This window comes from Chaetura pelagica, unplaced genomic scaffold, assembly GCF_000747805.2.
Source record: "Chaetura pelagica isolate M959 unplaced genomic scaffold, ChaPel_1.0 scaffold3, whole genome shotgun sequence".
Lineage (NCBI taxonomy): Eukaryota > Metazoa > Chordata > Aves > Apodiformes > Apodidae > Chaetura > Chaetura pelagica.
Window position 1 is genome coordinate 1579687 of NW_009952974.1, and position 24799 is coordinate 1604485.

General features: G+C 37.9%; 2 protein-coding genes across 2 annotated transcripts in view; both read left to right on the forward strand.

Annotated features, from left to right (window-relative positions):
- Positions 1–181: 181 nt before the first annotated feature.
- PTPLB (protein tyrosine phosphatase-like (proline instead of catalytic arginine), member b) lies at positions 182–21151 on the forward strand. Its single transcript, XM_009996220.1, has 8 exons — positions 182–301; positions 841–914; positions 5177–5294; positions 5644–5662; positions 12338–12426; positions 17826–17947; positions 18631–18809; positions 20345–21151. Exons 1-8 carry the CDS (start codon positions 182–184, stop codon positions 20425–20427), a joined length of 804 nt encoding a protein of 267 aa, XP_009994522.1. The 3' UTR covers positions 20428–21151.
- Positions 21152–22302: 1151 nt separating this feature from the next.
- The window catches only part of ADCY5 (adenylate cyclase 5), a 218148-nt gene continuing 215651 nt past the window's right edge, over positions 22303–24799 (forward strand). The window contains 1 exon segment of the mRNA XM_009996221.1: positions 22303–22308. Within this exon segment, the coding sequence (XP_009994523.1) occupies positions 22303–22308 (6 nt within the window).

Below are 24799 nucleotides of genomic sequence, written 5' to 3' on the forward strand. Positions count from 1 at the left end.
CCCGAGGTGGCGGGGGTCGCGCTCCGGGTGACGCTGAAAAGCTACAGCCAGAACTCTCCTGTGGCTTCTCACGCTGCAGCGGTGTGTGTGTGTGGGGTGGTTCTCCTGCGTGTCTATAAAGCTGCTTTGATGCTTCCTCGGTTCCCTCCATCCGCCTCTGCACGCTCTGAGCACGACCAGGATGAAGGTTCGTTCCCCCGGCGCTGTCCCGGGACGGCTGCAGCTCCCGGGTGTGAGCCCACCCTGTGGCCGGTCCTCTTCCACACACCCCTTCCGAAACCGACCGAGCAGAGCAGCACAAGTACATGCTCTCTGGAAACTGCTGTGTTTCATGATTGACACCTGAATTTGCTCTGTGCTGACTGGGTAGGTCACTGTGCTCACCTCCGCTGGGGTGTTGGCTCCAGCGCCTCTCAGCAGAGGTGAACCTAAACACGGGGAATTCATCTGTAGCAATGGTTCAGGAGGCAAAGCTGTTACCTGTAGAGCCCCGTGAGGTTTCCCCATGAACCCTGCAGCTGCTGTGTGCTTGGGGTGAAGCCGAAAGCTGCTGCTTGTGCCACTTGAGCTCCTAACCCTGCTTGGTGCTCTGCTCTCGTCCTGCGTAGCAAAATGGAGATGGGCTGGTTGGGGTGTTTTTGGGTGTGAAAATAGAAATAACCAGGGCTTCTCAAATTCACATAAAGGAGACTTTTTAACTTTTTTTTTTTTTACGAGGCTATAGTGTCTTATTGGAATCAAGATAAAAATATTTTGCAAGACTGAGGATATTGGGGAGGGAGGAAAAAAGAGCCTTTAAAATGGATCCTGAATGAGCCTGTTATCGTATTTATCCGTTAGATCCTGGCAGGTGAGGAGTTAGGCAAACAGACCAGTTCCACTGTTTTGGGGGAAGATGAGTATAGAACTAACAGGTATGATTTATTGCAGCAAGTCAATTGGACATGGTGATTCTTGTCTTTGCTGGTGGCAGCTGGTGCTGTTGCAGCTTATAAGATAGTTACATGGAACAAAGGTAGCTGAGGGGAGAGCTCGGTTCTTGTAAGGTGCTTGTTTCATCCATTACCTAACAGGTGTGTTACTGAGAAGTGGAACTGCTAAGCAGATTTACAGCTCCATGAGAGATTTGCAGGGTATTTCACTCAGAGGGGAATGATAATTACCCACCAGTTTGATAAAAAAGAAGCTCTTGTTTCAGAAATACTAATTTCATGAGCAGTACAACACAGTGCAAGTTGTCAGGATGTTTGCTCAGTTTAGTTGTGGTGTCCTTGGGCAATGTGAAGAAGCTAACCTCTCTGAGCTCTTCTTCAAAGTAAAAGCATTTCCCTGGTCATTGCGCTGCTCACATTTAATTCACGTTTATACAATATCTCAAAAACCTGAGAGAGAAATTGCAGTATAAATGGAAAGTTGCTTTAAATGTCCTGAACCTTTTATCATGGCAGGCAGGTTCCTGAGCATATGAAGTTTCCATTTCCTCAGAAGAAAAAACACATCCAAGTGTTAGAAACTCAGAAATAAATGGCATACATCTGTATTTAGCTTTCCATTGTCAGGTAAATCACTGACCATGATGTTACCTGCTTTCCTGATTTATACTAAATCTCCAAGAGAGTTCCAGTTTTGGGTGGGATGTGGCTTATAGTGCTTTAACATGGGCTGCTTTTTTTCTGGGCATGTTTGTAGTTAGATGATATCTGCAATTTGAGGAGCTGCTGTAGGAGTCCTGTGATCAGGGTTCAGATCTCTTCACTGCCACTGCCATTTTTTGGGGTAGGTCACTGAGGGCTCTGTTAACTTGTCTTCCAATGGGTGAGGATTTTGTGCTTCCCTGGACACTGCTGAAATTGCACTATATACAATGTTGAGCTTAGGAAGAAAAAAACAACAAACAAACAAGACCAAAGCCAACCTCTATTAGTTATTTTCTTCTTTTTAAAAGACTTTGTAATTAGTTTTTCAGGAGTTGGTTGGCAGAAGCTCAGTTGTTCATATGGAACGATTGATCCAACCTGTTGGCAGTAATTGGTTACTGCTGTGTCAATCCGAGTGCTCAGACCTAATTTCTCAGCATTGCTTTGGAAAAAGAATTGTGAGAGGAAAATGCCAAAGATGTGAAGGTGCCCAGATGATGAAGTGATGCTGTAAAAGCACGTGGGATTTATTTTTTTATTTTTTTTTTAAAGTGGGTTTTGGAATTTTCTTTTACAAAAAGGTGGCTTTTAAACTGAAGCACAAAACAGCTTTGTCATGCAAAAACCAGTTAGCAGAGTAAATGTTTTAAAATCATAGTTGCCTTAGCTAATAGCTGTGTTTAAAATTGATCCAATAACAATTGAAAAATCTCAGCATAATTGTATTTACTTTGCAGTTATCTTGACATAGCTAAAGAAAACATTGATTCTAAAAGTAATAGAACTTGTTTCTAATTTTATTATGTAGTGCACACAGTATATGGATTTATAGTAATACAATGGCTTTTGCAGGAGCAAAACAGTAGAAAAAAAAAATATCTGTGGATTCCTAAATAAAGCTGCATACACTTACTATTTGATTAATGTTTGGGTGTTTTCTTTCAGAAAAGGGAGCAACATGACACAATAGGGAATAACCAGTCCTGCACTTGTTTCTCGGCTGTACTTGTTCACTTTTTTATGACCATGATTCAAAGCTGTAGCATCTTTCTTCTGTTGCGTTCTTCAAACTTACTTTCCCATTGTGAAGTCATGTAGTGATGCCTGACCTGGCATAGGAACCTCGTTCTGGAGACATAGTTGCAGCATAGAAATGATTTCTTAAAAATCATGGTTGACTGAAATCAGTGAATAATGGGGAGTGGGAGAATGGAAGGAGGGCATGCTGCTAGACTTGAGTGTAAATGTTTTATAAGCTGCTTTAAAATGTGATTATGTTTCTTATTTTAGTCAGGTGCCGTAACTGACTAGTACTTGTGGTAAGAAGTAGCTGATGGTGGTATGAACAACGAATTTCAAAAGGGTTTCACTCAACAGGATAGTTGTTAATGTAATAGCTTTTGAATTCGCAAGTGTTCATGTTATCAGTGTTGAGCAAAGGGTGTTCTGGGTTGCAAGTTTTGTTGTCCATCTCTTCAGTGACTGGTTGTTGAGCGGCAAAGTGCACTTTCTCCCTTTTCAGGTTCATTCACTTCGTAGCTTTACATGATTCTCTTGCATAAACCATGCAGAACCTCAGTAAACTTTGCATGAGGAAACACCTTTTTATCATTTGTAAGAGCAATAAAGGGAATGAAACTGAGGACCTGAGCATGAAACTTGCTTATCAAGTCTGGGCAACTGAAAGTAAAACAGTAATTAAATTGTGAATGTGCAGTGTTTATTTTCCTTAGTTTGGATTAATCAAAGAGCGGGAGGGTTTAGCTTAAAGCTTTACATGCAGTAATTTAAGGGAGTGTAACTGCAGCTAGTAAGTTAGGTAGACTTCAGTGTCTAGGTCAGAGCAAGCTGGGAAAACTAACTTATAGCTTAGCTTCCATGTGACCATGGTGCCATTTGCTGCCCTTTTAAACTTCTCAACAAATTTATTTTTCAGTTGATCTTCCCACTTTCATCTAGTCCTATTTAGTCATGGAGGTTGAACTGTTTAAGGGTCAGAGAAGCAGGACAGAGGTACTCAAAGCTTCAACACGGAAGTAGGCACAGCTTTTAATTTTGTGTGGATAAATGCTTTGATCTCTATTAAATGGTTTTTGAAGGACAGTAATTCTATTTTTGAAAGAGAGATGTGGCCTTTGGGAATGGAAAGTACCTTTTTTCTGGAGTCAGCGATGCAGCAGGGAGGGTGGAGATGAGCAAGGGACTGGAGCTGCTCAGAGCCACGCATTTCACCAGTCGCTTGGTTAGGTGGAACAGTCTGCAGGTGAGGACAGTTTGCCAGTACAGCCAAGAACTGGTGTCTTGTGCAACCTGAGAAGTTGCTCAGTTCAGCCAGGTTTCTCAAAAAACATGACAAATTTGGAAAAATACAGAAACTTGACAGATACAAACAGGACAGTGTCAGCCTGCTCTGCTTTGCTGTTCTGAAAGAGAAACAGTCAGTGTTGCAAGTGAGAGCCAGTGATACAACAGTGCTTACTGGTTTATTCTATGCTGGAGTCCAAATACCAAATTAATTTGATTCTTTCTTTGTATAAAGCAGTTACTTGGCACATGCTTGTCTTTTGGTTTCACAAGACAGCTTTATCTGAAATAACTTGTTATTACTGACAAAAGAGAAGGCTTCTTTCCCATTGCCCATTTTTCTTCCCTACTCCTGCCACTTTTCTTTGATGCTCATCTTCTGAGAAATCCAGGCAGAACTGAAATACCTTTTTCTCAGTTGAATAACAAATGTTGCTACAAACACAAACTTGGATGCCAGAGTTACTTATTAATGAAAAATCTAAACTTCACAGTGTATTTCAAACAAATCTTACATTTGGGACAATATTTGTATATACTTCATAATACCTCAGCTAATGCAATACTTGTAGGCATCTGTTATGCTGTAAATTAAGATAATTTCTTCATCTTCCCTATTGCAAAACCACAGCTGCAAGTTTTTTCCCAAAGGGTAGAAAGCTATTACCTAGTTATATATAATATAACTATTTTCTACATGCCTTCACACACTTCCACTGAGGCTCACTGTTGTTAGCAGTGGCACTTGGTGACTGTTAGCACAAGCTTTGTAGCAGCAGCTCTAGGTTTGGAGGGAGGTAGAAGTAAAGCAGGGTGGCATTAAGGGCAGCTTAGACAGGTGGTATTAAGAGTAGCAGGACAGCCAGGATGAGCCTGGAAAAAAATCTGGAAACAACTGCTGAGGATTCCCACTTCTCAGTGACTGACCCCTTCTCCCTGTGTTTGCTACAAGTAATTGGAAACTAAAGTTAACTGTAGATGCTAATTTCAAATGAAAAAGTGTTTGATCAGAGTGTAACCACCTTAGTTTTGTGGCTTGTCCCACACTTCACTGAAGAATTTCTGAGAGTGTGAGCAATACTGACTCTCGTTGCAGAGAGTAGGCAAAAAGTTAGTGTCTTCTGGACAGTTCTGTACCTGTTGCTTTCTTAGATATCGAAAGAAGGAGTCATGGTTTATTTGTATTTATGCTCTGCTTAATGTCTGCTTATCTTGGACTTTTTTCTCTCTTTCAGATGGCTTGTTATTGCAGTTGGTCTAGTTCGAGCATACCTTGCTAAAGGTAGCTACCACAGCCTTTACTATTCTATAGAAAAGCCCTTGAAATTCTTCCAAACTGGAGCTTTGCTTGAGGTAGGTGTAGTCTTCTTCCCTAGAGTTACTAATATTGGCATGAGTGTTTTCTTCAGGAGAAATAAGGCAACTTTTTTGGGCTTTCCTGGTACCTGGTTTTCATTAGCATTTGTAGAGTGATTTGAAGGCAAACATAAAAAACATGCCTCACAAATGTTGGATTTTTCCTTTTAGCAAGTGGGAAGAGAGCTCACTGCCTGCTGTTTAGCTTGGGCAACACAGCTGAATGTTAAGCATCATCTTTGAAATAGGAATATTGAACATTAAGCTCTTGTAATGGAACTAAATGTATTTTTGAATTTCCTTAATTGAAGTGTTAGTGATTTGCTTTTTTTTCTTTTTGTTCTAGATTCTGCACTGTGCATTTGGTAAGCCTGCAAATTTTCAGTTTTATTGTTTTTGAAGGAGACTGCAGTTTTAACAATATATTGGCATTAAAAATGTTACGGTCTGTGAAGTGCCAGATTTAATTCTTGCATAACACTGATTTTTGCTTGAAGTACATTCCAATTTTTACTAAACAACCTGACAAGTTAAAATCACAAAAAGGAAGATTGTGTAACAATAACTTGACATTTTACTTTTGTCTAGATATTTCCAATGATACAAATCTTAGAGCAGTTTATAAATGTTTTATGTTAGATTATTACTCTCCAGCTCTACATCCAATAATCTTCTGTACCAAGCTGTCCTTCCTCAAAAAAAAATAATAAAAAAAAAGGAATTCTAGCTGGAAGTAATTTAGATTCCAGAAAAACCCCCAAACATTTCAAGCAGTAGAACTTTGCCCAAATCCATAAAGCATAGATATGCATTGTAAAATTAGGAAGGGGTAACAACTCCTTATTCCAGATTCAGCTTGGCTATAATGGAACTGTTTGGGAGAGTCAGAATTACTCAGGTTGGCAATGTTGGCTTGTGCTGTGAGGCAGGTTTGTTAGCTTGGTATCAGGAACTCAACTGTGTGTAAGTAACACGGAAGTAGGCACAGCTTTTAATTTTGTGTGGATAAATGCTTTGATCTCTATTAAATGGTTTTTGAAGGACAGTAATTCTATTTTTGAAAGAGAGATGTGGCCTTTGGGAATGGAAAGTACCTTTTTTCTGGAGTCAGCGATGCAGCAGGGAGGGTGGAGATGAGCAAGGGACTGGAGCTGCTCAGAGCCACGCATTTCACCAGTCGCTTGGTTAGGTGGAACAGTCTGCAGGTGAGGACAGTTTGCCAGTACAGCCAAGAACTGGTGTCTTGTGCAACCTGAGAAGTTGCTCAGTTCAGCCAGGTTTCTCAAAAAACATGACAAATTTGGAAAAATACAGAAACTTGACAGATACAAACAGGACAGTGTCAGCCTGCTCTGCTTTGCTGTTCTGAAAGAGAAACAGTCAGTGTTGCAAGTGAGAGCCAGTGATACAACAGTGCTTACTGGTTTATTCTATGCTGGAGTCCAAATACCAAATTAATTTGATTCTTTCTTTGTATAAAGCAGTTACTTGGCACATGCTTGTCTTTTGGTTTCACAAGACAGCTTTATCTGAAATAACTTGTTATTACTGACAAAAGAGAAGGCTTCTTTCCCATTGCCCATTTTTCTTCCCTACTCCTGCCACTTTTCTTTGATGCTCATCTTCTGAGAAATCCAGGCAGAACTGAAATACCTTTTTCTCAGTTGAATAACAAATGTTGCTACAAACACAAACTTGGATGCCAGAGTTACTTATTAATGAAAAATCTAAACTTCACAGTGTATTTCAAACAAATCTTACATTTGGGACAATATTTGTATATACTTCATAATACCTCAGCTAATGCAATACTTGTAGGCATCTGTTATGCTGTAAATTAAGATAATTTCTTCATCTTCCCTATTGCAAAACCACAGCTGCAAGTTTTTTCCCAAAGGGTAGAAAGCTATTACCTAGTTATATATAATATAACTATTTTCTACATGCCTTCACACACTTCCACTGAGGCTCACTGTTGTTAGCAGTGGCACTTGGTGACTGTTAGCACAAGCTTTGTAGCAGCAGCTCTAGGTTTGGAGGGAGGTAGAAGTAAAGCAGGGTGGCATTAAGGGCAGCTTAGACAGGTGGTATTAAGAGTAGCAGGACAGCCAGGATGAGCCTGGAAAAAAATCTGGAAACAACTGCTGAGGATTCCCACTTCTCAGTGACTGACCCCTTCTCCCTGTGTTTGCTACAAGTAATTGGAAACTAAAGTTAACTGTAGATGCTAATTTCAAATGAAAAAGTGTTTGATCAGAGTGTAACCACCTTAGTTTTGTGGCTTGTCCCACACTTCACTGAAGAATTTCTGAGAGTGTGAGCAATACTGACTCTCGTTGCAGAGAGTAGGCAAAAAGTTAGTGTCTTCTGGACAGTTCTGTACCTGTTGCTTTCTTAGATATCGAAAGAAGGAGTCATGGTTTATTTGTATTTATGCTCTGCTTAATGTCTGCTTATCTTGGACTTTTTTCTCTCTTTCAGATGGCTTGTTATTGCAGTTGGTCTAGTTCGAGCATACCTTGCTAAAGGTAGCTACCACAGCCTTTACTATTCTATAGAAAAGCCCTTGAAATTCTTCCAAACTGGAGCTTTGCTTGAGGTAGGTGTAGTCTTCTTCCCTAGAGTTACTAATATTGGCATGAGTGTTTTCTTCAGGAGAAATAAGGCAACTTTTTTGGGCTTTCCTGGTACCTGGTTTTCATTAGCATTTGTAGAGTGATTTGAAGGCAAACATAAAAAACATGCCTCACAAATGTTGGATTTTTCCTTTTAGCAAGTGGGAAGAGAGCTCACTGCCTGCTGTTTAGCTTGGGCAACACAGCTGAATGTTAAGCATCATCTTTGAAATAGGAATATTGAACATTAAGCTCTTGTAATGGAACTAAATGTATTTTTGAATTTCCTTAATTGAAGTGTTAGTGATTTGCTTTTTTTTCTTTTTGTTCTAGATTCTGCACTGTGCATTTGGTAAGCCTGCAAATTTTCAGTTTTATTGTTTTTGAAGGAGACTGCAGTTTTAACAATATATTGGCATTAAAAATGTTACGGTCTGTGAAGTGCCAGATTTAATTCTTGCATAACACTGATTTTTGCTTGAAGTACATTCCAATTTTTACTAAACAACCTGACAAGTTAAAATCACAAAAAGGAAGATTGTGTAACAATAACTTGACATTTTACTTTTGTCTAGATATTTCCAATGATACAAATCTTAGAGCAGTTTATAAATGTTTTATGTTAGATTATTACTCTCCAGCTCTACATCCAATAATCTTCTGTACCAAGCTGTCCTTCCTCAAAAAAAAATAATAAAAAAAAAGGAATTCTAGCTGGAAGTAATTTAGATTCCAGAAAAACCCCCAAACATTTCAAGCAGTAGAACTTTGCCCAAATCCATAAAGCATAGATATGCATTGTAAAATTAGGAAGGGGTAACAACTCCTTATTCCAGATTCAGCTTGGCTATAATGGAACTGTTTGGGAGAGTCAGAATTACTCAGGTTGGCAATGTTGGCTTGTGCTGTGAGGCAGGTTTGTTAGCTTGGTATCAGGAACTCAACTGTGTGTAAGTGGCGTGGGATCAGTGACAGTGTCATGGTTCAGTTAACGTGAAGAGTCTCAGGTCTGAGTGGCAGGACTGCATCTAGTCTGGTTTGTTAGTCATGAGAGCAGGGAATGGTTTGGCCTCAGTGTTACAGGTGCTTTGTTCATAGAACAGATGATGTGTGGCACTTTCTGCAGCATCCAAGCCAATGTGCTGTAAAAGGGAGCAGTGCTTGTCTGCAGAGCTTTGCTTAACTCCGGTTTTTGTAAACAGTCCAGTCTTCACAAAGAGACAGTCTTATATTCAGGTAGGTGACCTTGTGATTTTAAATATAGGGGTTGAGCTCCCATCTGAATGTTTGCTAGCTGCTATCTAAAGACTAAGATGGCATTAAAGTTCCTAAACTTGCAAATCTGCTGTTGTTCACATATGTACAATCTATCTGCATACTGCAGGTGTATCACTGGTATAAATAGTTTCATATTGAATTCCTGGGCAAAAGATCAATTTTTTCAATAACTAAATGTGCTAGCTGCAAAACTTGAAAATGTGTACCTAAATGTGTCAGCAGAGGGCAATCTAATCCTGTACTTGATGGAGCGGTTCTGACCTTCTTGAAGAGTTCTTGCTCTGGAAGTGTTACCTACAGTTTGTAGACGGTGCACAGATCATCCCCAGAAATGAATGGTCATATACTCACATTAATGTAAAGGCTTCTCTGATTAAGCTATATGTATCATATAGTTGCCTGTGCTGCCAAGATAGTCCTTCCAACGCTATTTTATTTCAGTAAGTCTCAAATATTGTGGGGTTTTTACCAGAATAAACTGTACTTACATTTTAAACAGTTGTCAAAAATTAATACCAAATGTGAAATTTTTGAAGTCTTCTTTAACAAGTGGCAAGAAGGATAATTTAGGTCTCAGAGCACTGGAGAGAAAAATAAGCCTTTCAAATAAAAGAGCTGTTTTACTATCATAAATCTATAATGCTCTACTGTTTTCTTAAGATAAACTTGTATACACATGCCAGTGTTTATTAGTACTAAAGATGACAAAGATTGTAAAAAATTAATTGGATTCTCTTGTCCACAGAAATCACAGAATAGCAGGATTGAGTCCTGTATTTCACCTTTCAAACTGGTGCAGAACAGCAAACAAGATGACTGTGCCAGCCTGTCTGTGTGCAAAGCTAATAATCCTGGCTCGGTTGATTTGAGATGCGGATCCATTTAGTCTGTGTTATCCTCGATCACACAATTTAATGTTACTGAAGGGAACCATCAGCAGAACACTGCAACATTTTGTACCATTGTAACTCTATATTTTGCCTTCCTTAAAGTTTTTTACCAAAAACTCACATTTTTATTATAACTGTCCATGGATTTTTTTCCCTTGTTAATTGAAGAATTTGTCAGTTAAATAAAACAAGATTTTTTTGCACAGCTGGGTGCACTGCTGCTGTCTGCTGTAGTCCTACAGACTCTGGTAGAAGTTTCTATGCAAGGAGAAATGGTAAATTGGCAGATTCCTTTGCCCCTGCAAAACTAATTGCTATAACTGGAGCTGTAATTCTCTGTCAGTAGAGGAGTTTATCAGTGACAGATGGGTTTTGTGTATCAGCATAAATTTCTCTCTGTATCTTTTCAGTAGAATCTGAAATATTAGCATCTGTGATGCAAGTTCTTAAAAATTGAAAGATTGATAGGGGCATGTCTGTATCAGGCATGGTTGTGAACAGAACTTTGGCATGTGGCAAATATTTTAAAAAATTAAGAAGGTGAACTTCATAAATAGAGGAGGTAACATGTAGCCCTGAGGTGAGGAGAAGAGAATGAAGAACAGGTAAATGGAAAGTGAACATGCAATTCCTTGAATTGGGTAGCAGACAGAATCCAAGTATTTATTAATATCATGGAAGAGCTTCTGCCTGGAGGAACTTGGTATTGAAAAGAGGTGATAGGAGCCACCCACATGAAGAAGCAATAGTAGTACAGGAAGTTTGTGAAGGGAGTGGAGAAGAAATGCCAGGAAGGCGTTGGTGAGTACAGGCCAAGCCTAGGGAATCACTAAAGTTCCAGCTTTCCTACCACCTTCTGGTAAGCCACAGTTGGCACTGGTTGACTTTGCTTTAGACTGACCAGTTAGGAGAGATACAAGGAGTTGACCTATAAGCTGTACATGCACCTGTTCTCAGACAGGAACTCCCTGGGAGAGGGAAGACACTTGTGGAGAGTTGGAAGGGTTCCCTCTGTAGGTGGGAGGATTAGTCCAAGATCTGGAAGAGGTCTGGGCATGGCTTACTTGCTGGTTGTCTCTGGACCTGAGCCCTCTGTCAGGCAGCACTCTAGTTTGTGCAGTGTTGGGTAAGGGGTGCAAGACCTTTTTAAAAATACCAAGTTTAAAATGATCAGGTACCTTTTTGGTGCAATGGGGAAATAATTAGAGGCAAGTAAAGTTTACATAGTTTGTAGCTGGTGATTCGTTTATTTTGTTCTCCTGTTTTTGGCATAGATTGGCTTTCTCTTGGCTGTAATGAAAAACCTTATTTGTCTTACTTGGAAGATAATCTTCTACATGGTCTTTTTGGCTTATTTTTAAATTCCTTTGCAATAACATTAGTTTATCTTGCTTAGGAAAGGATGTTCTAAATTGTATAAAAGAAAAGGTCATTTATATCATAGGAGTGAGCCTTTAATGACTACAGATTGTGGGATTTTATAGCACCCCCTTTTGTGTTATCTGAGCAACAAATTCTGCCCTGTGATTTGCATTAGTTTTAGAAGCCCTTTTTACTATATATTAGGAGCTGCAACTGCTTTTCCATTTGTCTTCATCATGCCATTGGAAGAAAACTTTGTGAAGTTCAGCAATTGTGTGTGATCTTGCAGTCTGAAGCTATTCCTGCTCTGCCAGACCTTGCTTAGAACAACCAGTGAAATCTGCTTCCTTGAGAAAATCTTTAAAATGTTCTGTACCTACCAATGCATCAGCTATTCCTTGGGTTTTCTTTTGGTTTAAAAGTTTTATTCCCAGGAAGGAATTACAGTGTTTGTATCTATCAGAATATGGGCTAGATCAGTGTTTCTTCAAAGTAGTTTCACTTCTTACCTGCTGGTTTGGGGGATATACTGTGCAAAATATCTTTACTGGTTTTAATTTTGAAATCACAGTAACGAAGAGTATCTTGGATGTTTTAACCAATCAGGGTTTATTTGAAAGACTGTATCCCAAAAGGTGTTTGATTGAAGTTATCTCATCTTACTGAGCTGTTTTGTGTATTAAGGAATGTGCTGTGATTGCAGTGTGACTGATTGCTTTTAGGCTGTATAAACACACCACAGAACAGGCTTCATACTCTCAAATTAAAAAAAAGATATGAAATGCTTTCCTTCCAAAAATTTTTAAAAAGCTGGACTTTGCCTTAGCTGTGTTTTATTTTCCCACCTCCCACCCCAATAGTCAGAGATAGTTACTAATTGCAACATATCTTCCAGGCATTGTTCCCTCTTCTGTTGTTCTGACTGCATTCCAAGTGATGTCAAGGGTTTTCCTGACGTGGGCAGTAACACATAGTGTAAAAGAGGTAAGTTAAGCTACAAAGTAGATAGAAAAACTAATGACCCATGGTGAAAAGCAAGTGCTGATCTCTGTCTTATTTTCCTTAAAATGACTTCTGTTTGTATCTGAATGTGCAATTATTCATGTGAATTTCTGTGGATCAAAAGAAATAAAAATAGATATGACATCATCTTTTCTTGACACTCAAATAGACTGAGTTCTGATTCTATCACTATAAGACATCTAGCTCACGCATAGATTTTGCAGTCCTTCACTGGAAGTTAGAGTTCCAGTGTGTAATATTCTGAATTTGGGACTCACTGATACCATAATTAATAGCAAAATATCCTCACTACTCCCTCTTTCATATACAACTTGCTTTCTTTACCATGGCATGTGGAAGCTCCAGTTCAAGTGTTTATGCACAGCAAAGCCTGGATGTTCTCCATGATCACATTCCAGGGTAATCTTCTCTCTGTCCTTCATTCAGTTTTGTTACATTCAAGCATAGGTGGGTTTGGGGATCTGCATGTTTTTTCTCATTGCTTACCACACCAAATACTGCTGTACTTCATACAAATCTCTGCAAAACCTTTTGGGAGCAATTTTATTTGGAAATTATTCCTGACAGTTATTTTTAAAGCTAAACATGCTTTAATTGATACCGATAATGCTGACTAACTCTTCCATGTCATCTGAATACTTCATAGTAACTCAGATATGGTGCATCTGTGCTGTTACTTTAGCCAACCAATCTTACTGGTTTTCTTCTCATTAAAGAAGAAAATTAGTCTTGATGTCAGTGTCAGCATGGCTGCCTGAAGTAAGTGGTGGTCATCTAGTGTCATTTTATGTGCAAGATCTTCTCTGACTTGGTATAGAGAATGTCTTAAGGAGCTTGTCTCATGACCAAGTTTTCAGGGAAACTGCTTTCTTCTCCTTACTCCTGTGACCAGAGCATCCATCCACATGTAGAGTAAATTAAGTCACTGTGGTCCCACCTAATTAATAACCCTTTCTGATACTGTGATGCTTGTTCATGTAGAGCCTTAGTTTCCTGCTATTTGAAGTAGAGGAATGTGATTTTTCTCAATGAAGTCAGTCTTGTAAATACTTGTCTTCTGTATGGCTTTCACTTTTACTGCAAATAATTGTGCTCCAGTCTCTGTTAATTCACTGGAGATAAGTACTACCTTTTGAATCAAAAAAAGCTGTTATCTCAAGACATTACTTTTTAGATATACACATAAAATATTTTCAAAGAAATATGCCTGTAGTTTTATTTTTTACTTGTATGATGTTGGGGGCACCTGTTGCTTCATAGAGAACAGCAATGATACGTTTTTATGAGTCGCCTCCTGGTTTTGAAGTAACCCAAATGTTAAAGATTGGATTGCATAGATTAGAATTATTCCTTGTGTTGTCTGTTAGGCATCAAAGGGAAGTCTGTAATATGATTATGGGTTAGGTTCTTGAAAACTTATGCCTACGTTCTCACTAGAGAAAACCAGTAAAATGGGAGATGGGAGCAACAAGTTCAGCCTAACATTCAGTTCCTAACAAGGATTCTCTCAACAATACTACACACAGTTTTTTCCTCATGTTTTTGTGATCTTTTGGCTAAAGTCTTGTGGGAGACTGTATTATGTGTTACTTTTTTTTTGTCTTGGAAAGTGGGCATAAGACTGGTAAGGATGAGGAATCCTGTGATGAGTTTTTCACCTGTGAATTACAGCAAATACATCAAATTAGGAGGTTGTAGTCTGACTGCTCCCCTTCCCCCCAGCCAGAGAGCATGCATTCTTATCTGGGGAGACGTACTGAAAGTGTCACCAGTGTTCTACTTTCTCTAAAGGACTGTCTGCACAAGTGAGCTCCATGGTGAAGTCCAGGATTAAATTCTCACACAGCTTTATGGAACTTGTAAGCTATGCAGTTGCATGATCAGGTTCTTGTAAAATAAAATGCAGTTTTCCTCTTTAACTTCTTCAGTGAGATTTGTTCAGTATCTTGCTTTTCCAGACTGTTTTCATATATAATATGATTAAAAGGAGAAGCATCTGTATTGCATCCCTCCTTTCTGTCAGAACACACTTTTAGATATGTGATGTGATTTGAAGCATGCTTCTTGCCACTAACATGTTTGTGCTTTTTTGTTGAATTGAGTGCTCATGTGTTGTTAAATTAAATATAAAAGTATTTATAATAAATGTTAAAGCATGGCAAATGTTAAAGCATTGGACATTTCTTTGGGTAGCAATGAGATTCCCTATGAGTAGCTGTGAGTAGGGCCTGGCTTGGACTTACAGGACTTGTAATTGTTTTGTCATTACATGGGAAAGGAATTGATTTGGTGAATTTTACTGTTTTTCCTACAAATGAGGGATGACAATGAGCAGACTGACATGAAGGTCTAGTAGAAGGTAGATAAAGCAGGACAGAAAGTGCCCTTCAGTTCAAAGTTGTCATTTTGAATTTGTGTGAACAGTGAGGTCATCTGGTGACATCATGGCAGGTCTTCATAGAATTTTGTTCTGACAGATAATTCCACACCCAGTTCTGATGGGTGATTAAAAAATGTTGTCAGCAGCGATTTAATGCTTAGCCAGTTGAGTGCAGTTACACATAAATTGCAGATAAGTACAGAACATATTTAGAGGAATCTTTCTGGAACAGAGAGTCAGAGGGGTTGGTGTGAAGACATGTACAGCATATTGAGCTGGTAATTAAGACTCCAGTATCTGCAGTTGTGAATTGACACCTTCAATCAGTAGCAAAGCATACTTAAAAAGGTAAGAGCATCTTATGATATTTAAGACTAAGTTATAGTAAACTATGTTCATGGTGGAAAATTCAAAACTCTGAATGACTGGGTGAGCACAGTTGAAAGCCTGATTCATCACTGCTTTACATCTATGTAAAATTTGAGTAATACTCTGTAACACAAATGTCTTTCAGACCCTTTGTACCTGCTGTGAAGGGTGTTTTTTTCTTTTTTTCTTTAATTGATGTACCAGGGAACCAGTGCTGTGGTGAGAGATGGGCTGTTTCATGATCAGGGTTGCATAATGCTGTTGGTTTCTGCACTGGATTGGCTAATTATATGTTTAGCTGAATTTTTCTGCAAATATTTTCTTAAATTGTTACTCTTTCATTTGGAGAAATCTATAGTATTTCCCTTTTTGTGTATAAGGAGACCAGCAAAAACTTGGGTTTCTTTTTGTCAGTTTCCTGTTCTCATCTTTTGCTATGGATTCTCTTAAATTTTAGCAATCATTGTCTGCTATTCATAGTATTGAAGATAAACCATTCTATTATTCTATAACCTAAATTATACTCAGGACCTTCCTTAATTGTAAGTTGGTTTGAAACACGTGTTAAAAAATTATGCCTGTGATATGGTTGACCCTTAAGGCAGCTGGACATAAAAGTTGTAAATAAAGTGTAAAATGTGTTTTGACTTTGTCTAGCACCTCCTTCAAAGACTGGCATGAAAAATAGAGGAAGCAAAGTTGAATTCTGAGGGTATCATTTGACTTAGTGGTTTGTTAAGTCTCTACTTTGTATTGCTTATGCTATCCCCAGGAGTCCTGGGATAGAACTTGATTGTAACTGCCAGATTTTTCTACTACCTGTGTCATTCACTGTTAGCTTCACCATTTCTTGTTTTTCCTCAAACTTTAAGTGTTACTTCAAGCCTCACATTTTTGTTTGCTGGTTTTGCTGAATCCAGTTACAGAAAGAAGTGAGATTTTGAAGTACAGTTTGAAGTCCATGACACACAGGTTTAGATTAACTCACTAAACTGCTACTCCTCGTTTGACCAGAAGATGCAGCTCTGGAGTGCTTGTTAAGCATCTTGCTCCTTGGGAACAGCATCATACTGTTAACTTTTCTAGGTTGAGACATGTCTTGCTTATAAAGCAGAACCCAAACTGCTGTAGCAGTGTAAAAATAGATTTGGTCTCTTCTCTGAAAATCTTCAAATAAGTTTTGGATTTTTTTATTCTGTGATGATGTAAAGGAGATTAATATATAAGCAGATTATTGGAGTTTCATGTAGGAAAAAAAGGGCAAGGTGCATTTGCTGCAAAATGCAGTGAAAATAACTTGAAAGGCTATACACAGCAGACTATGTATTAACAGCAGCTCTACATTCCATGATATCCCAAGATTTCTCTATATAAATCTTTTTGGGTTTTGTAGTCTGTATCAAAGTTTTTCACGGATAAGCCTTATGAGCATTTATACATGCAAATATATGGTCAGTCTCCCCCTGTTTAAAGGTTTCTGATTGCCCATCTATTTTCTTGTTCCTTTTTTCATTTGTACTTTGTCCAAGATGAGTAGTGTGTATCACCCATGCCTACTGACTTCCTTTATCCTTTTCTCAAGCATTGGAGGAAAAAGGAAAATACAGGCCCTGTGGTTGAGGTCTTTTTGTTCCCACAGTCCACTGACTTTATGCTCAAGGTATTCATACAGTTGAGAATTCTGTTGAAGGGGAAGGCTGCATAAAAATCGTGTTTGGTCTCTCTGGAGTTTGTATTGTGGATATGTGACCCCATATGCTTTATCCATATGAAACTTAAACCTCATAATTATGCTCCCAAATCTAACAAATCTAGTAATTTTTATAAAAATACATGCCTCTGAAGATTAACTTTCAAAATATGAAGGGAGTAAAAGCTGGTCCAATGGTGTGTGTCTGAAATAAAAGTTCTAAAAGGTGTAAAGCAGTGAAACGTAGTAATGCCCTGAGTATACCATTAGAGAAACTTGCTGGATACACTAAGCAGAAAAAGGAGCAAGGAAAAAAAGTAAAGCAGGTAGTTGTCAAGCTTACCTAAGGTGAGACAATCTGAACTTGTTTCTTCTCTCCTTCCAGCCTGTGTCCTAGTGATAGCTCTTTTGCTGCTGCTCAAAATCATGACCCAGTTTCTCATCGGTAGAGAGGGGAAAACAGGGCTTCACCTCAGAAGTAGCATGGACAAGGAACAGAACATACAGTCTAAACCAGATATTGAGAGTTTGGCTACTATGTTAGTATTCTCTCTGCTTGCTGCACTAGGAAGCAGTCATAGGACCAAAATAGAAGCTGGCACTGTATAGCAATGGGGAGAGTTATGAGTTCTTCTCAGCATTTCAGGGATTTCTTGTACTAATATACCTTGCATAGAATGAGAGATCTTAAGTTATCTGATGAGCAAGCAGAGCGTTTCTTAAGCCACTAGAAAGATATGAAGCATGATAAGAAGGGTTTTTACTGCTACTAATGTTGCTTTTAAGCTCCTTCTTGAAGTCTGTTCTCTAAAACGATGTGGTAAAGCAACCTGTGGGGATTGATTTTTGAAGCTTTCTTGGGTCTGGAAAATAGTTAGTAATGCTTGGATTAATACAGAGGGGGTTTTTTCTCTCTTACAGGTACAAACTGAAGACAGTGTCCTGTTGTTTGTGGTGGCCTGGACAATCACTGAGATAATTCGTTATTCTTTTTATACATTTAGCTTGTTAAACCATCTCCCTTATCTCATAAAATGGGCCAGGTAAGGTGGCTTAATGGAAATCGTAGCCCTAAAGCACTAACTCAACAGGAATATTGATGTTGTAAAATAGTTGCAGAACAGGAAAAGTTCTACCTTAAGGTAGTCCCCCTGTTTGTGAATGTGATTTCCTAGCGTCTTTCTAGCAGATTTCTAGGTTAAAAAGTTACATTGTTGCACTGTAAGCTGAAAGAGTAGCTTGTCAGAACTCAGTGTTATTTACAAAGTATTTGTGTTTATCAGAAACTGACATCTAATAGCAAGGGGTAACAGGAAGTAAACTGACATTTAACAGTAACCCTTGAATCCAAGTGGTGTACTTGAAACAATGTGTAAGCTCATCGATTATTATCAACTGTGTTTGACCCCATTTTAAGTATTGTAATAACCTCTACCAAAGAGTTCAGAAATCAAAGTAACAAAGTATGGGGTGGGGAAGAATAGTTTTGAGGACAGTTTCCAGATTCTCAAAGGTAATCTTTAATAGTTTATCATATTAACAATAATTCAAACTGCTGATTTGAATACTTATCTTACAATAATGTTCACACCTTGCCATGCTCAAATCACGTAAGAGCTAAAGGAAATAAATGCTGAGTTGAGAATTTAGAATTTGAATGTTAATAGATATTTGGTCAGAGTTTGTCACAACTTTTAATCTTTTCTGTTCATGTTTTTTTTCCTAGGTACACTTTGTTTATAGTATTGTATCCAATGGGAGTCTCAGGTGAATTACTGACAATATATGCTGCATTACCCTTTGTCAGGCAGTCTGGCTTGTATTCCATTAGTTTACCTAACAAGTACAATTTTTCTTTTGACTACTATACGTTCCTGATCCTGGTTATGATCTCTTACATTCCAAGTAAGTATGAGTTTGTTAGTAGCTTGGGGTTTTTTTAAGAATAAAAGCTGTAATAGGAAAAAATAATAATTGTGGGATTAGCATAACATAAACTTGACTAATTTCACAAAGTTAATTTTGAAAATTATCTAAAGAGAAAAGAGTTCAAACTGCAGGTAGAAGAAAAGCAACATTCATTGCAGTCATTTATTGCACCGTGGCTCAGTTGTTCATACACAAAAGATGCCTATACAGGAGTTAAACCTTCTGAACCCTCTGAAAATCTTGGAAATTTTGGAAATGTTAGCATCTCAAGGAAAGGAAGCTTTGAAAACTGTTGTTAGAAGTGGAGTTTTTACATTCTTGATAGTTGTGCCTTACCATTTACCTCACTTTAAATGTCTAATATAGTACTTGTCAGTTAAAACTGACATCTTTCTAGAAAAGATGTCATTAAATTCTTTGCATAAAATAGATCCCAAATACTTAGGCTTCTAATGGACAAACCACATCCCTATTCTGTTATGTCTCTGGACAGCTGTACTCACTCCTCAGGACTGGTGGAGTGCATTAGGATGGTGGGGAAACAATCAGGAAGTGAAACACAGGGTAAAAGAAGCAGAAGGAAAAAATGTTCACTTGAAAAAAAAAATAGTACACACATTAAATAGACTTTGGCCTATGTTTATGATGGACACTTTGCATTTGTAAGTTATATGATTTTGACTGATGTTGACCTTGTTTAATTTTCATATGGTTCACAGAGGTTCAATATCTCGTGGCAATTTTGGCTTTTGCTGTTTATTTATGAACCTCCTCCATCCCCTATTTTTTCTGCAAAAAATACTGTGTAATGTAGTCTTAGAAATAGGACCAGAAAAAGTTTTTCATGGAGGATAAAGAGAGAGGAGATGAAAGTGGAACCAGATAGTATAAGGATCCCAAAAAAATGACACTAGAGTTATAAGTTATCACAGAATGTTAGGGGTTGGAAGGGACCTCTGGAGATCATCAAATCCAACCTGCCAGAGCAGGACCACCACACAGTCTAGGGCAGGTCACTCAGAAATGCATCCAGATGGGTCTTGAAAGTCTCCAAAGAAGGAGACTCCATAACTTCTTTGGGCAGCCTGTTCCAGTGCTCTGTCACACTCACAATAAAGAAGTTTTTCCTCATGTTGAGGTAGAACTTCCTGTGTCTGGAAACGTCATTATTTCTGAACGGATTTTTCCTCCCTACAATGTGTTTTCTTTCTATTGGGTGTGTGCAATTCAGGAAATTTTTGTCATTCTGCTTGTACATGCAGAGTTAAATATAGCATTTTGCATTTAATTAAAAATGTGATGGCTGTAGCAAAAAAATAAATAGTACCCAAAGCCTAAGAACAGTATTAGTTATGCTTTTTAAAGAATACAAAGCAATAGATGACTTGACTGGGATAAGCGTATTTTCTTTTAATAGTGAACTGGTGGCCTTGAGCACGTGGCTGTGCATCTTATGTTGACACGGAAGCCTCACTTTGTGCTTTATTCACTTTAATCTGTTTTCTCTTCAGTCTTCCCTCAGCTGTATTTTCATATGCTACGTCAGAGGCGAAAGGTGCTCTCCCACACTGAAGAACACAAGAAGTCGGAGTAATTTCAGCTTTTTTCAGAACTTTTCAAACATCAAAATGCTGCAGATTTTCAATACCCAGCACATTTATAAAGAACATACCAGGATAAAATAAGTCAGAGGTAAAAGACCAATAATTTAGCAAGAATAACCAATAAATCCGATGTCACTGAAATTCCATTAATATAAAACACTGAAATAATTTTCAGCTTGCAGTGCTTTGGAAAACTTAGACTTTATATGGCTTGGCAGTTAGCCTTTTCCTTAAATGATGTGCTAAGTGGTTTTCATTTATTACTAAATGCCTGAAGGTTGCAGTAGGAGTGATAAAGTTGTACCCACTAAATGCTTGAATTGGGATTATATTACTGATACATTTTTTTTAAGTGCTTGACTGCATGCCAGAAACTATGTATTGCTATGAAAGCAAACAATATGCTCTGGAATACTTTAGGGTTTTGTCAGAGACTCCAGTGGGCAATGTAATCCAGGCAAAGTATTTGAATTTAGGAAGGTAGGTGGTGTGTTTAAAAGGTGATGGGAACAGTAATAGGAAACCAGTTATGGGAAATGAGGGGAATGTGGTTCTTTAGGAATTTAAACAGTAGGGTGTCTGACCACTGGGTTCTCTGAAGATCTTGTTTAAGCTGATTACTCAAGTGCTAATGTTAATTCAGAGGCTATAATGCTTATCTCAAATATTAAAACTCCTCTAAGTACAGCATCCCTGGATACTTTATTAAATATTTTTAAGAAATAGTGATACTAACTGTAGTACTTCTACTGGTAATCAGTAATGATTCTAAATGATGTAATGAGGCAGGTCTCCCAGAAACAGGTGCAGTTTTCCCTTTTTTACTTTAAATTATCATCTCTAATCACCGTCCACTGTCTCAGTGGTGCTCATCTTTCAGTGTTGAGGACTGTTTTGACTATTGTGGAATAATGTGAGGGGCTTGTTCCTCAACCTGATTTTTCTGAAGTGACTAGTACATATCACTTTGGCACATCCAAGCAAGCAGTTTCAGGCACTCAGCTTCTGCAACGTTGCAAAGTCATAAGCTCCTATTTTGAAAGCCAATTATCTCATGAGTTACATGCTGCTTTTACAGATGGGACAAGCCTTCTCTCTTCTGCTCTTCTGAAAGAACAGGAGACTGTAGAAAGTTCAGTTTTCCTAGGTGGTTTCACTGGATTCTCAGGCTAAGCCTTCCCTTGGGAAGGTAATAGGGAAGATGAAAGAACTGAGAAAAACTTGTGAGGAGGTGGAATGCGCTAATGCTGTGTGAGCAGTGCCCAAGTTATGAGCCAGCTGTTGATTGGGATTGGCAGAGGAATGGAAGGGGCAAAGAGAGCAGGGAAGTGAACAGATACCCAAGCAAAGGCAAAAGGAAATGTAGTTAGTGTCAGTATTTCTGAAGGATGTAATCTGAAAAATCTGATTCCCTGATGTACTGACATTAATGGTTATTGTTGATGCTCAGCTCCTGAACTTTTCTTGATTTGATTTCTGTGCCCAAATAAAAGATTTGGTTTCAAATTTGTTGGCCCAATTTGCAGAAAAAAATACATCTGTGTAATAATCTTATCTGTAATAAGCTCATAGCCCTGTTGATGAGGATACAGTACAGATCTGTATTAGCTAGCACTGGCTTTACAGAAAAGCTGAGACAGCTGCCAGCAGGGAGAAGGCTTGTACAACTAATGTCTTTACTGAATAAGCTTTATTATGGAATATTTACTTTAATTGGACATACTAATTTACCACACAAATGCAAGTAAACTACAGCCTTTTAAAAGAAAATAGGGTTACTTTTTCTTTTAGAAGAAAAAGAAATTGCTTTGATTCTAAGAAATCATGTCAGCAGAGTCGATTTCAAAATGTTATGAAGTGTGAACATGCAGGTAGTATGTACAAGAATCCCAGCACTTTAGCTTGCAGTGCTTTTTCAAGTTTAGCTTTTGTGTAAACCACTGGAAAGTGATCTTGAGTAAGAACAGTGTGCAGTGCCCTAATGCTGTTTGAGTTTTTCCCTGATACTGAATTCAGTCACACGTACAGGTTTTTATCTCCTCAGAAAAGAAATAACAGATTTCCCCTCATCTGTCACTGAAATTGTAATGTGGTTTATGTGAACTTTATAATAGAAATTTTACTTAATACTCTTTGTTGCAAACCTAGAGTGTTGTTTTCCCAAAAGGTATTTATTTGGCTTGCATGTTTTCCATCAGCATCACCAGACTTCTGCAGCAGACCTGTTTTCTGCTTTGGTAGTCTTTGTGTTGTGTGCATTGGTTCAGTCAACAATACTTTATGTTCTACCATGCTGGCTTTGTCCAAATTAGTTATTACCTTCTAAAAGACCAATGTGCTTACCAGTGTATAGTTTACAACTGGAATTGTAGAAATGTTCATATTGTAAATTACAGTAAGACGCAGGTTGCAGTGCAGGTAAATTGTAATTTTTCACAATGTGATGTTTCTATCAAAGGTGGGATTTTTTAATTTATCAGTAGAAAGGTTGGCATTTGTGTGGACCAATCTGCAATGTCATCTTAAAACCTATCTTTCAGCTTCAAAGTTTCATGAGTATACATCAAATCATACATTTTGATGTATATTTATGTCAGTGAAACTTAGGTGAAAACTATATACAGTCATTTTTGTATTTTTTTCTATGTTGTGAAGAATAAAATTGTAATTTTATAAGTCTGATTCACTAAGATTATTATAAGTTAAATGTATTTTTTGTATATTTAGGAATCTGGTATTTCCTGGAGCTCTGAAAGATTAAGCATAGGCTTTTTATGCATGTTTGGAAGATATTTCTACTTGATAATGCAGTGAAATGGTTTGTATGCTAAAATACTAGTAGGTGTTTTTGCCTTGTGAAACTGATTCTGTGCTCTCTGCCTGGATTTGGCCTACTGGTCAGTGATACTAATTGCTATAATCCAAATAAAATAATTCTCAACAAAATATGTTGTATTGTTACTGTTCAAGGAACAAAAGCAGATACTTTGTAAATGTGAATTAGAGCTGTATTTTTATCCATTTATATATAATATGTACCTTGCAATTTACAAGATTTCTTGATGTTCTTTTTTTGTGAGCTCAAGCAATAGAATTGAGCAACTTCAAAGTATAAAGGGTGCTCTGCTTTCCACTTCTAAGAGAGTTATTCAGAACAGTGTTAACTGACTATGTTAACATTCAAACTTACAGCTTCCTGAAGGATTCTTAATAGAATGCAAGCTCTCTGTTCTTCTGTTGTTATCTGTACTGTAGATGGTGATGGTTTTCTGCAAAAAGAAAATTGTGAGTATTATAAATATAGTGGAATGCTTAACTAATGCAACAGAATACTTCAGATTTCATTTACTAAATAGAATGTCTGCTGCCACAGCAACGTTCCTAGCATTTTTAACACTTCCCAAGAGATATTTAAATACTGTGTCTAGATGCCATTAATGCTCACAAATAACAAGCTACAATCCTCTAATAGGAATGGAGTAGTAGTTGCAGAGTGCGTGCTGTTATTCTAGGCATATGCTTGTCATAAGATTGCACAACTACAGTGATTTTTCTTGTTTGATTGCAGACAGGATGAAATAATGTTGTCATGCCCAGCATCAGCACGTGTCCTACGCATGATAGCTGTGACTTAGCAATACTGTGTAATTAAACACTTCTCTCTGAAACGTTATACTGTGAGGAGTGCTGCTGACCTCCATTTGTGCCTTAAAATAACTGTTACTGGTTATATGTGTTTCCTCTTGGCATTTTGGAAACAGGATGTGTGGAAACAATTTGAAGTTACCTAGGGTAACATTAAAAAGTCTGAAAAGCATGAAGTTCTCTGTTTGTAAGCAAATCAATTTCACAATTGAATTTAAGGTTCGTCTAAAATAAAGCAGTGATAGTTCTTGAGGTAAGAGTTGAGGAAGGATCTGTACTAGTATATAAAATAAGATGTGAGTATCTGTGGTTCGATTTCATTTGGTATGAGCTGAGCATTTCTAGAGGTGGGATTGATTGATTCAAGCCACCGGACTGCCTGAAACTTCCATTCAGTACTGAGTGGCTTTTAAATTCTGCTTCCCATCTCCTAAACTAATATTCCTCCACAATATTCTAGTGCAGGAATTATTAAAGCTTCTGTGGTGGCTTCTGAAGCCTACCTTGAAGCAGTTTAAATTAAAAATGGGGAGGAAAAATTTAAAACTCTTTAATACAATTGGTCACTGATTTCCAGAATAATAGTTTTCTTTACAGATGTGGAAGATCCTAAAGCACTTTTTAGGTCTTCACAAATGAGCTGGGCATTAATATTGTCAGACTTGTATTTTTTGTCTTTCACGTGCTAACTTTGATAATGTGCTAATATTAGGGAAA